Here is a 13,175-nt window from a genome sequence, read left to right as displayed (position 1 = left end):
ATCCTGAGGAAACCTCCGCACAGTAATGTTTTTTTGTCATTCCCAAGCATATAGAGACTTTGTGAAGCTGCACACTGATGGCACACTCACTTCGAACAGCGCTGCAAATATTTGCTGAGTGGCATTTTACCTAGCTTTCAAGCATTCATAGTAATACTGTATTTTGTGTTACTATTATAAATGTGTATGCATTCAAGGAGGACATTTTGTGACACTGTTCTCTACCTTGTACTGTATGACATACAGGTAGGCATACCTTTGAGGTCAGTGTTATAGTTTTAATATGTTCTGTTTATAACATACTTAACTGCATGGTATTACAGTATGAGAGATGATTTACAGGTTTGTGTGCATACTGTAGAGTAATGGTAGATATTTTCTGTTTCTTCTTTAGTCTGCTCACACTCTTCCTACTGTCCCGCTCAGAGGGATTAAACAGAATGTGAGCTTGCGAGATCAGGATGGTCTCGCAACGCTAATACTGTATGTGGGTGGGGTTAAATCATGTGTTGGGCTTTGATGAAAGCGCTGTTACAGTGTTTATGATGTACCTACTTTAACAGCGCTCAAATTAAATTATAAAATAGTTTTCGATTAAGTTACAACTACCATGAGCCTCTCCTCAAAAGACAAAATGCTCAATACTACAGTTTTGTATGCATGAGTCCGAGTTTGTATATACTGTAGATGGCTGATTAGATTATTCCCATGGTCTACAGCAAGGGGGGTGCATGGAATATGAAGCTGTAAATGTCATGACCTGATCAGTTATGAATGAAACGGATCATTGAGTATTTATGAAGATTGCAGGTAGGCATTGTAAGCAGTTTACATGAAACAGTGTACTACAATAGCTCTCTAAATTATTTCATTTATTAGCCTATGAAGTAATATGAATGTCATTGTCTTTCTGTGCGTTTGTTTTAGTTTGCTGCTAATATTGTTGTTGTTTGCTTGGGACAGAGTCTCCTGTCTTTGTGCCAGCCCTTCATGTCACCTAATTTGTTGTACAGCTGACTCACGGCAGTCACTGGATGAAGGCCAACTTTGTAAAGATTTTATCAGTTACATAACAAAAACCGATCTAAATGTTTATATCAGATGTTTGGTAAATAAATTCCGTTCATATTTTTCACTTTAGCTTTGTTTGCAGTGTGCTCCTTGTCTCTGATTTCATTTGATTTCGTTTCAGTCGTTTTTGGCCAAGGATTAGACATAATCAGTCACATCAGGACATAAAGTTGCTCCTCCTCTGTGAAATTGCTGTTGTAACAACATAGCATTAACATGTTATTTTAAAGGAAATTATTTTGATTATTTTGACGACACATTGGGTTTCATTTTTGTTGCACATGGTTTGATCCATTAAACAAGCATGAATATTGTTTGAACATGTAAAAATCTAAATAGTTTTATCTACAGTAGGGTTCTCTGTTAAAAATGCTTTAGACTTGGTCTGACCAGGAAACTGTCTCATCGTAATCCTTTATTACCCAAATAAACATTCCAAATACAGAATGTATGGAGGAAAACAAATATTGGGCAATAATGTTAACACAGTGATTAAGATGACACAATTAAAGACATTTCTCTTTCTCATCATATTATATGATTGGTTGATACTGTGTCTTAGCTGGACTTCATACTTCACTCAGCAGCCTCTTTGCCCTAGAAACAGACAAAGCCAGTTATGCAAAGCCTTCTGCCATTGCTCTAAAAAACACATAGAAAACCTACAGAAATCACAAGTACTGTATGTGTACTGTTTGTGATACAAACTTAACCAGCAATTAGTTAAAATTACTTGATGAATAAATTGGTACTTCAGTATTACAATGTGTGTTGTACATAGTCAGGAAATAAACAGGTTTAAGTGTGGCAGACACCAAAATTGAGATTTACCTTGCCAATTTCACGGCTCTTGGCTCTCAGCTTGTTGACCTGGGACTCAGCGATGTCAGCACGCTCCTGGGCTTCCTCCAGCTCATGAGTCACCTTCCTGTATCTGGACATGTGAGTGTTGGCCTGCTCCTCCTGTTAGGGATTAAAATAAAAGTTCTCGGTCAAGATTAGGTTTCTTTAAAAGTGGTGTGAACGCCGCTGTTTTGAAAGGAATGGGCGCCTCTCAACTCCGAAGTGATTTGTTGATGAGTGTAGTGAGGAATTCAGCGAGGGTTGGTGAGCAGGCTTTCAACAGGGGAGTGGGTATGGGGTCAAGGGAGCAGCTAGTGGGCTTGGATTTGGTTATGATGTCCAGAATAATGTCCGTCTCCACTGAAGGTACATTTTCAGCATCATAATGTAAAGCGCTTTGAGTGCCGCTAAGGTGGAAAAGCGCTATATAAGTGCAGTCCATTTACCATTATCTTCTTAACATCATCACCATTAATCACAAAAGCCATCGATTACAACAACAACAACAACAACAGCAACAATACTGTACTCACAGCTTCCTCAGCCTGTCTCTTGTAGGCCTTCACTTTCAGTTGCAGCTTGTCCACCAGATCCTGCAGTCTGGTCACATTCTTCTTGTCCTCCTCAGTCTGCAGAGGTTGATTCAGTTTAATAGGTGCTATTTCGGTGTCTTTCCTAATAAACCATTTCTTAAACAATTGGTAGAGAGAGGACAGTACCTGGTAGGTGAGCTCCTTCACTCTCCGCTCATATTTACGAACGCCTTTAACAGCATCGGCTCCACGTCTCTGCTCAGCATCAACCTCAGATTCAAGTTCACGAACCTGAAAAATAGAATCATAGTTTTTATTTTTTTGAGTCATATCAATACCCAACACTTCATATATTAATAAGCAAATAATATTCACCCTAGCCTCCAGTTTCTGGAGCTGTTTCTCAATCAATCAATCAACCAATCAATCAATCAATCAATCAATAAATCAATCAATCAATCAATCAATCAATCAATCAACCAATCAATCAATCAATCAATCAATCAATCAATCAATCAAAGCTTTATTTGTATAGCGCATTTCATACCCAGAGGCAACACAATGCGCTTTACAGAGAACAAGGGAGGTGGGCATACGACCCACTCTCTACATATTCCAGATGTACATACCCTAGCCTCCAGTTTCTGGAGCTGCTTCTTTCCCCCCTTCATAGCCAGGTTCTCAGCCTCGTCCAGACGGTTCTGCAGGTCCTTGACCGTGACCTCCAGGTTCTTCTTCATCCTCTCCAGGTGAGAGCCGGTGTCCTGCTCCTTCTTCAGCTCCTCTGCCATCATGGCAGCCTGAATAATTGTACAATGTTTTGGATTTACAGCTCATACTTTGTATCGCTTCAGTTATGACAAACTATAACTTTTTGATAAATGTCACTGTTCCTATTGAAACACTAGCCAGTTGAGCTAGTCTTTGTGACTGGAGTTCCTGCCATCCATGCCCCAATAATGAACCGTCTGTCACGGCTCCACCGCACCTGTCTTATTCAGGTCTTACCTTAAATTTGTCACCCGTAATTTACATAACCAGTTAAACAGTTGAATAATGTGATATATTGCGAGAACTCACATCAGTAATGGCCTTCTTGGCCTTCTCTTCTGCATTTCTTGCTTCCTGGACAATGTCTTCCATTTCACCTTGGATTTGAACAAGATCAGCCTCCAGCTTCTTCTTGGTGTTGATAAGGCTTGTATTCTTGAGAAGATATAATAGAATTTAAACTTCCTTGAAGGTAATTCTTATATTTGTACAATCTATTTTGAGTTAAAATGGTCAGGCACCTGGGAGTGCAGCAATGACACACGCTCACTAGCGTCCAGCAGTTCCTGCTCGGCCACTTTGCGGCCTCTCTCAGTCTGCTCCAGGGCAACCCTCAGCTCCTCAATCTCAGCCAGCATCAGGGTGTTCCTGCGCTCCACCAGGGCCACCTGCTCCCTCATATCTTCCTGTACTCTCAGGGCGTCATCAAGGTGCAGTTGGGCATCCTGAAATGATGATGAATGTTATATTCCAAGCCCTTTGAAACCGAGCAATGAACAATGCAGTTACTGTAGTTCTGCAAATTTAAACTTTACCTTGAGTTGTCCTTGTACGTTCCTCAGCTGTTTCTGGGCCTCAGCAGCCTGGCGGTTGGCATGGCTCAGCTGAATCTCCATCTCATTGAGGTCACCCTCCATCTTCTTCTTGACTCTCAGGGCATCGTTTCTGCTCCTGATTTCTGAGTCCAGACTGGTCTGCATGGAGTCGATCACCCTCTGGCTGTTCCTCTTGATCTGCTCAACTTCCTCATCCTTCTCTGCCAGCTTTCTGTCAAATTCACCTTTGAGCTGGGTGAGCTCCAACTGGACACGCAAAATCTTGGATTCCTCATGCTCCAGTGTAGCCTATAAAATGAGATTAGATAACAATTGAACTCAAGGGCCCATTGGAGTTTTAGCATGTAGATTTAAGTCCATATTTGTAATAATTGAGAGGGACATATTTAGGGCAAGAACCCCCATAGGTAATATCACAGCCGTCTTAAGATGCTATTTTTGTGAATACCTCTGCCTCCTCTAAAGCCGTCTGTATTTCTGCTTTCTCTGCTTCCACTATCTTCTTTCCTTTCTCTAGTTCATGGATGGTCTTTCCTGTCTCACCAAGTTGTTCAGTCACATCAGAGACCTCCTCTATTGACATGAAAAGCAGGGGACATTATCAATATGTAGATCCACATAGACACTATTTACTACAGTAGTAAATGTGTGTCTCGGTCATTTCCCATACGTTGAAGGTTCTTGTTTTCCCTCTTCAATGTCTCCAGCTGGTCCAGAGCTTCTTCATACGAGTTCTTCATCTTGAACAGCTCAGTGTTGAGGGAACGAGCCTCTTTCAGAGATCCCTCCAGCTCCGCCTGGCCCTCCTCAAACTTCTGCTTCCACTCTGACAGAACCTGAAACATGATGCACAAGTGAATGAATAAGTTGAATGATTTTCAGTATTTACATGTATACTGTACATTCTATGTCGAACTCTCACCTTGTCAAAGTTCCTCTGTTTCTTATCAAGAACAGCAGCCAGAGCATTAGCTCGCTCTACATCAATCATGAGGTCCTCCACCTCTCCCTGCAGTCTCTGCTTGGTCTTCTCCAGAGAGGCACATTTGGAGTTGGTGGCCTCAATACACTCTTCCGCATCTTGAAGACGCTGGGCAAGCTTTTTCCTGTGAGAACATTTAAATATTTAGTATTGTCATTTGATGTATTGATTGTAGCATGGTTCTATAGAATCATTAGAATATAAAACAATAATATATTACTTGGCCTCCTCCAGCTCCTCAGTACGCTGGATGGCATCAGTCTCATATTTGGTTCTCCACTGAGCCACCTCACTGTTGGCCTTGGACAACCCACGCTGCAGCTCAGTCTTGGCCTCCTGCTCCTCCTCATACTGCTCTCTGAGCAGCTCACAGTCATGGCGCGATGATTGCACAGAATGGGCCAGGGCATTCTTGGCCTATTGGTAAAAAAAAAAACTATTATTATTATTATTATAAACACATTTTATTGTAATGCTGTACTCTGTAATAACAAGTAGAATATTATCATTATGTTTTCCCGCTTCCATCTCACCTTGACTTCCTCTTCAATCTGCCTCTTGAGCTCCTCAATTTGTTGGGTGTAAGCTTGCTTGCCCCTGGTCAGCTGGGTAACAAGTGACTCTTTCTCCTCCAGCTGACGGCTAAATTCACCTTATTGGAGATATTGAACGTTGTAAATGATCTATTCTGTATACTTTAATATGTTACATTATGATGAATATATTGGGTCAGCTATAATGATAAAACAGTTGACCAACCCCTCAAAATAGTGATATATTTGCATACCATTTTCAGTGCTAAGTCTTGCTTTTTGGGCACTCATGTCATTCAGCTGGCGAACATGCTCATCATTCTTGGTTTTGAGCTCACTCAATTGATCTTCTAAGGTCCTGCACATCTTTTCAAGATTACCCTGTTGAAATATTTGGTTTGTTTAACAATGTCTCATATGTATGGATTTGATCTTTTTTTGTTTGGCAACAAATAACCCTTTACCTTTGATTTAGCAACAGACTCAATGTTACTGGAGAGGTCATCAATCTCCATCTTGTATTCACTTTTCTCCTTCTCCAGCTTTTGCTTGATACGCTGAAGGTTGTCAATTTGCTCTCCCAGCTCGGCCACACTGTCAGCCTGCTTCTTGCGGAGAGCAGCTGCGGTGGCTTCATGCTGCAGGGTGGACTCTTCAAGATCCCGACGCAGCTTCTGGAACTCAGCCTCACGCTTCTTGTTCATCTCAATCTGAACAGATGTGGCACCTCCAGCTTCCTCCAGCCTCTCGCTGATCTCCTCAAGTTCCCTGGAGAGATCAGACCTCTGCTTCTCCACCTTGGCCCTGGCAGCACGGTCAGCCTCAATCTCCTCCTCCAGCTCCTCAATACGGGCCTGAGATACAGGATTGCGAATAGTTGGATTTGTGCTTGTTTGAATCTGATGAGTGGAATTCAAGTCAACGTAATTTATCAAAAGCTTACTTGGAGCTCCTTGATCTTCTTCTGAAGCTGCGCCCCAAGTGACTGTTCGTCTTCAATTTTGCTGAGAAGTTGACTTGTTTCAAAGTCCTTCCTGTTTGGGACAAAAACAGTATTAGTTCAACATCAGTGGAATTCAGAAATATGTTATATCTTCATAATTCTCGATTTGAATTTCTAATTACTTCTTGATCCTCTCGTCTGCCTGCTGTTTGTCATTCTCCAGATCCATTAGTGATTCCTGGGCCAGTTTCAGGTCTCCCTCCAGCTTCCTCTTGGCTCTCTCAAGGTCCATGCGAAGCTTCTTCTCTTGCTCCAAAGAACCCTCCAACTACCACAGAAATGAAAAATGTGGTTGAATAATAGTTGGCAATCTGTATATTCATTGTCAATATTCTCATATTTCTATAGATTTTTATTTAGTTCTTGGAAGTATACTTATTTTGATTTCACAGCTGACAGAAACTATTGTTTAACTCACATCATCTACTTGCTGTTCCAGCTTGGTTTTGGCTTTGGTCAGAGTGTTGACTTTGTCTTCCTCTGCCTGGAGATCATCAAGAGTCTGCTGTTGGGCCTCTTGGAGGGCTTTCTTCTCCTTGGTTAACTTGACAATGCTGTCATCTTGGGAAGCCATCTCTTCTGTCAGGTTTTTAACCTAAATGAAATTAAGTTTAGATTAAGACTGTCACGTTAGATTAAAGCTGTTCACATCATGGAAGATATATATTATATTTTTTAATACAATACAGTAATCATGTAACCTTGTTTTCAGTGGCGTGTTTCTCCTTCTCCACTTTGGCCAAAGTGAGTTCCAAGTCATCAATGTCTTTCTTAAGCTCAGAGCACTCATCCTCCAGTTTCCTCTTCTTGGCAGTCAGCTCAGCATTGATTTCCTCCTCGTCCTCCAGTCTCTCCGTTGCCTCTTTGAGTTTGCCTTCAATCTGGATCTTATTTTTAATGAGCCCCTCACACCTTTCCTCAGCATCAGACAGGTTCTCAGTTTCCTGAAATAGTTTAACTGGTATGGTTTACTGTGTATTTGTGAATGTATTCATTAGTACTTAACTATAACTACATAACAATGTAACACTGTATTTCCCACTCAGTGATCAATAAAGTACTACCTACCCACCTTCCTACCTATAACCAATTATCTGTATCACTTACAGATGAAATTTGTAACAGCAGGTCATTGTTGTGCTGCAGCAAAGAGACCATCTTCTCTTCTAGCTCTTTTTTCTTGGAGAGTGCCTTCGCAAGATCCTCCTTCATTTTTTCAAAGTTCTCCTTCATTTGAGCCATCTCTTTCTCAGTTTCAGCACTCTTCAGAAGGGGCTTGATCTTGAAGTAGAGCTTCATCCATGGCCAGGTTTTCACATTCATGAATGAGCGGATGTTGTATTGGATGGAGAAAATAGATTCTCTTTTGAAAAGTAAAAGACAATTAGAATTAGGATTGTCTTTTTCCTCTTTTCTTCATTCAAGAAGTTACTTTTAGATGATTTTGCAATAGAAAGAGATTCTGTACCTCCTTTCCATCATCTTGATGAACTCTGTCCTCATGAGGTAACCTCTACAGAGAGCCTGAGTCATAGTCACCAAAGTCGCCAGTTTTTCATCTCTCAACTCCTCCAGGGTACCCAGTAGACCAGCTTTGAAGAACACCTGAAAGTAAATAATGAATATTACAATTTGATGACTAGAATTTACAAGAACGTACTGATTAAACCAGAAAAGACAATATACTCGTACTGCTCGACCAGGGAGGACAATATACTCGACCATTACTACACTACACCTCAATTAACAACGCGCATCACGCCATCTGTCGCGCTGCGCTGGGACACTTGGACCATGAAACCGTCCACTTGATTCCTAAATACAGGCAGACACTGCAACTCTCTAAGCCTGTCATTAGGACATCAGTTTCATAACATGAAACATCCCTTAGTACTGTAACAATTTACTACAGTACCTTAGTATGACCAAACTTGTACTGAGTTTGGTCAATGTCAATGGATCCCAAGAGCTTCTCTGAAGCCTTCTTGTTATCAATGAACTGTCCCTCAGGGATGACGCTGGCATTCAATACTTTGTATCTAGGAAGGAATACAACATTCCCAGATAAAGATAAAAAATGTTTTAATGAAATTGTCAATAACAATATGAATGTGTCAAGTAGTACCTTTGCTTGAAGTCACCATAGAGGATTCTGCTGGGGAAGCCCTTCCTGCATATTCTGATACCTTCCAGCACACCATTACACCTCAGCTGGTGGATGACCAGGAAGTTCTCCATCAGACCTATCATGCAATAAATACTAGTTTCAAAACACTAAAATTCAATTTTCAGTTGGCTGAAAATACATCATTTAGTTATTTCCCCATCTTCCTTTCTGTAACATTTTCGCTAGCATGTTGTAAATATTGCACAGACCTGGGGTCTTTGATTCGTTGGGAATCAAACAGCGGACAAAGTGAGGATGAGTGCTCCTCAGGTTGGTCATCAGCTTGCCCAGGTTCTCCTGGGGTATTGAAAAAAGTCATGTGAGTTTGTAACATACACACTTAATTAATCAATGAATACAAAGGTTATACAGTAGATCTTACAAGCTTACCCTGAACATGGCAGACACGGTCTGGAAGGAACCACCCTTCTTCTTGCCTGCCTTCTTGCTGCCACCCTCAGCCCCTGTATCGGTTTGACACGACAAGTGAATCAGTTTCATAACATGAAACATCTCTTAGTACTGTAAATCTATCATTTAATTAACACTTTACCGTCAGTTCCAGCATGAGCTGCATACAGCAGAGCCAACAGTTTGACTGAAGACTTCTGGTAGAGCTGAACAACAGAGTCATTTAGGGGATCCTTGTTTTTGTCCAACCAGCCTGTGATATTGTAGTCCACAGTACCAGCATAGTGCACCAGGGAAAAGTGGGCCTCAGCCTTGCCCTTTGCTGGTTTAGGCTTCTCAAAGGCCTTGGTTTTACCAAGATGCTGGTCGTACAACTTGTTCTTGAAGGTTGTGTCTGATGCCTTGGGGAACATACATTCCTCTTCAAGGATGGAGAAGATGCCCATTGGCTGTTGAGATAAAAACAATAAAAACAAGTTCTGTAAACATATGACATATCGATGGCCGAAGAGCAAAACCTCCTATCTAAAAATGTCACTTTTTTGACAAACTAAAAAAAAAACTTATTGTTTTCTTGCAGAATGCTATTTTTTTCATATATTAAAATTATGCAGATAGGAGGTTTTGCTCTTCGGCCATCAATATACTATATGTCTGTCTCTAATTCTGCTTGTCAATTTAATAGTTTCTACCCACCTTCTCAATAAGCTCAATGCAGGCAGCCAAGTCCATACCGAAGTCAATGAATACCCACTCAATTCCCTCTTTCTTGTACTCCTCTTGCTCCAGCACAAACATGTGGTGGTTGAAAAACTGTTGCAGTTTCTCATTGGTGAAGTTGATGCACAGCTGTTCCAAGCTGTTGTACTGAGATTTAGAAAGGAAGATGTGATTTATTTACAGCATTGTACAGATATGAGTATGTTAAGAATGATGAAGGTCATTAACATTGATGTATTGAAGCATTCTGTCATGTCTACTCACATCAAAGATCTCAAATCCAGCAATGTCCAGCACACCAATGAAGAACTGTCTGGGCTGCTTTGTGTCCAACATCTCATTGATACGGATGACCATCCACAAGAACATCTTCTCATAGATTGACTTAGACACAGCCGCTACCGAGTTGTTTACCTGATAAAGCAACGCATTTCTTCTCAAAACGAATGTATCATATTCATGGTAAAGTATGTATTTTCTGTTAAAATGCAGTATAGAACATATAGTACGCGTTTCAAATACTCTTCTCATTAACTTTATTCCAGAATGTATTACCTGAGGCACAGTCTGTCCCTTGGTCACCATCTCATTTCCGACCTTCACTCTGGGGTAGCACAGAGCTTTGAGCAGGTCAGCAGAGTTCAGGCCCAGAAGGTAGGCGATTTTATCAGCAACTGAACTCAAAACAGATTAAAAGATGATACATTATGGAGAAATACTAAATATATGGCATATATTTGTGCAGACATTCAATTAGTGATTGAATCACCATCAGTCAGATCATATTCTTCAACTGCAGTTTTATAAGAAGAATTATACTGTACCCTCATTGCCATCAGGCTCAGCCTGCTCCTCACGCTGCTTCTGCTTGAATTTCATGCTCCCATGATGCAACACAGCACCAGTCAGCTTGAAGATGCCTAGCTTCTCTTCAGCACTGAAGCCCAAGATGTCTATAGCAGTCTGTGTGTGTGTGGTGTGTGTGTTTGTGTGTGTGTGTGTGTGTGTGTACAGTATGTGTTTAAAAACATGATGGAGTATTTGCTTAAATTATATTTTCTACACATCAATTCTCCAACAAAATGCATTTACATAACATGTTCTCATGTGTCCTGGAATTATATTTTTTGAAATGTTTGTCTTACATCTGTGGCAATGAACTCCTCTGTATCATCAATGCTCTTGACTGTGATTTCACCCTGACTGATCATGGGATAGTCATAGGGGTTGGTGGTGATCAGGAGTGCCTCTGGGAGAAAACACATTGAGGCATTATTGTATGGTTTGTAATGATGAAGCAGTTAGCAGTGTTATGTTCACATCAAGCTAGAGACTGTCATACCCAGTAGCTCAGGCTTGTGCCCTGTCATGAGTTGATAGAAGATATGGTAGCTTCTCTCAGCTGACAGCTGGAATGTTACTCTGGACTTCTCCAGCAGATCTGTGGAGTGGATATTATATCATCAAATGGCATATATTTGATCAAATGGCATAAATACAAAATACATATGACTGTAGAATGAGTTAAATGTCAAATTGACTGCTGAATTTGGACTCACAAGTTTCAATGTCAGCTGAGGCCAGCTTTCCACTTGTTCCAAAATGAATTCTGATGAATTTACCCTGTGTGTTGGAATTATCAACATAAGAAATATTTTCTTTTCTTTTTTAACACAATAGGTCATTAATAAACACATACACACTTACAAAGCGAGATGAGTTGTCATTCCTCACAGTCTTGGCATTTCCATATGCCTCTAGCAAAGGGTTAGCTGCGATGATTTGATCCTCCAGCGACCCCTAGTGAGGGAAAGATATGAGAATTGAAATGTTGCCGTGGCAGTGAATCTCTATCTGTCAACTGTATACAATATAATACATATATATATATATACAATAATGCCACAAATGGTGCGTGTCTGCCTGTATCTCGATTCGCTCGACCACTGAGCACTGTATGAAATTGATATGCGACAGGTGTATTGCTCAGGGCCCAAGGATGTGCATGTGTCACAAAATCCACCAATTTCGGCCTGTTCCCAACAGCCAAACGGCCAACTAAGACCCAGTGTGGAGCTCCGTTCTCTTGCCAAGCTGGGGCAGGAAACACAAAAGACCTAGTATTCTTTAATTTCCTCTCAAACAGCATTGTCCTTGTACTGTACCTGAATTTTGCCAGCTACGGGCTCAGTTTTCTTTGTTCCTCCAGCCACTGCGATTGTCGCAAAGTACTGGATGACACGTTTGGTGTTCACAGTCTTTCCTGCGCCAGATTCTCCACTTCAGGTAACAAATGGGAGTGATTAATACAAATATGAAACACTAAAACATAGAATACACAAAACAAACTGTACAGTACACAAAATATGTGTGGCTGATAACTAATAGTGACAGAAAACAGTATGTCAGTTATTTAGAGTATAACGTGGCAAACGTACGTGATGAGGACGGACTGATTTTCACGATCTGAAAAAGAACAGTTATTCATTCTAGTTGGTCAGTTATTCATTCTGGGCAAATGGTTTGCTATAGTTTCCCTTTCCAAGATCATACTAAATAAATGAACTTACCTGTGAGCATGAACTGATATGCATTGTCAGAGATAGAGAAGATGTGAGGAGGGGCCTCAATCCTCTTCTTGCCTCTGTATGCCTGTACGACCGCAACATCGTACACTGGGAGCCACTTGTAGGGGTTCACAGTGACGCAGAACAGCCCAGAGTAGGTCTGTAAGAAGTAAAATAAAGGGTTATCTTCCCAATTCGTACTCCACTGATTCATAACAGAATCTCAAATCTACAAGAAAACCAAAAAAACTCACATAGATCATCCATGCTGCGTAACGCTCTTTGAGGTTATACAGCACAGTAGGCTCGTTGAGGTGGGTCATCATGGCCATATCCTCAATCTTATCGTACTTTGGAGGGTTCATGGGGTGGATGTCATCCTCCTTTACAGTTATTGTCTGCCACATAAAGAAGTTTTTCACAATTTCAACAGATTTAAAGGTACTTTATATTACACAGAATATTTAAATGGTCAGGTTTATAGCACAGCCAATTGTCAATTGGCAAGTCAATTTAGTACTGGGCATAGCTTACCTGCCCACAAAGAGTTTTAACAGTGGCTTTGCCACCCTCTCTACTCAATAGAACTCCTTTAAGGTACATCTCCTTGGGCTCAACCACAAAGAAGGCCGTTTTGGCATCAAAGGGGGTGTTCTGGGCCTCAATCCTCTCCCTCTCTGGCTTCCGGAGGTAGATGGATGCCGGGCCAAAACACTGCATCTCGGCGTCTGTGCTCAT

General features: G+C 41.0%; 1 protein-coding gene across 1 annotated transcript; it reads right to left on the bottom strand.

The window, feature by feature from the left end:
• Positions 1-1,647: 1,647 nt before the first annotated feature.
• LOC311311447 (myosin heavy chain, fast skeletal muscle) lies at positions 1,648-13,175 on the bottom strand (the record flags this gene model as incomplete). Its single annotated transcript, XM_084441163.1, has 39 exons — positions 1,648-1,668; positions 1,903-2,034; positions 2,448-2,543; positions 2,634-2,738; positions 3,077-3,247; positions 3,528-3,653; positions 3,740-3,943; positions 4,034-4,342; positions 4,503-4,627; positions 4,725-4,890; positions 4,977-5,160; positions 5,257-5,453; positions 5,570-5,688; positions 5,824-5,950; positions 6,034-6,423; positions 6,513-6,603; positions 6,695-6,840; positions 6,991-7,167; positions 7,274-7,516; positions 7,680-7,935; positions 8,041-8,177; positions 8,488-8,611; positions 8,698-8,815; positions 8,949-9,036; positions 9,130-9,203; positions 9,293-9,599; positions 9,847-10,017; positions 10,135-10,284; positions 10,426-10,544; positions 10,695-10,833; positions 11,016-11,119; positions 11,213-11,311; positions 11,430-11,493; positions 11,578-11,670; positions 12,036-12,150; positions 12,309-12,336; positions 12,441-12,597; positions 12,692-12,835; positions 12,972-13,175. The coding sequence occupies 39 exons, from the start codon at positions 13,173-13,175 to the stop codon at positions 1,648-1,650; spliced, it is 5,820 nt and encodes a 1,939-aa protein (XP_084297289.1).

This window comes from Borostomias antarcticus (genome assembly GCF_949987555.1).
Source record: "Borostomias antarcticus genome assembly, chromosome: 7".
NCBI classification, from domain to species: domain Eukaryota; kingdom Metazoa; phylum Chordata; class Actinopteri; order Stomiiformes; family Stomiidae; genus Borostomias; species Borostomias antarcticus.
Note: the sequence above shows the minus strand (reverse complement) of the source record. Positions and strands in the feature narration are given on the sequence as shown.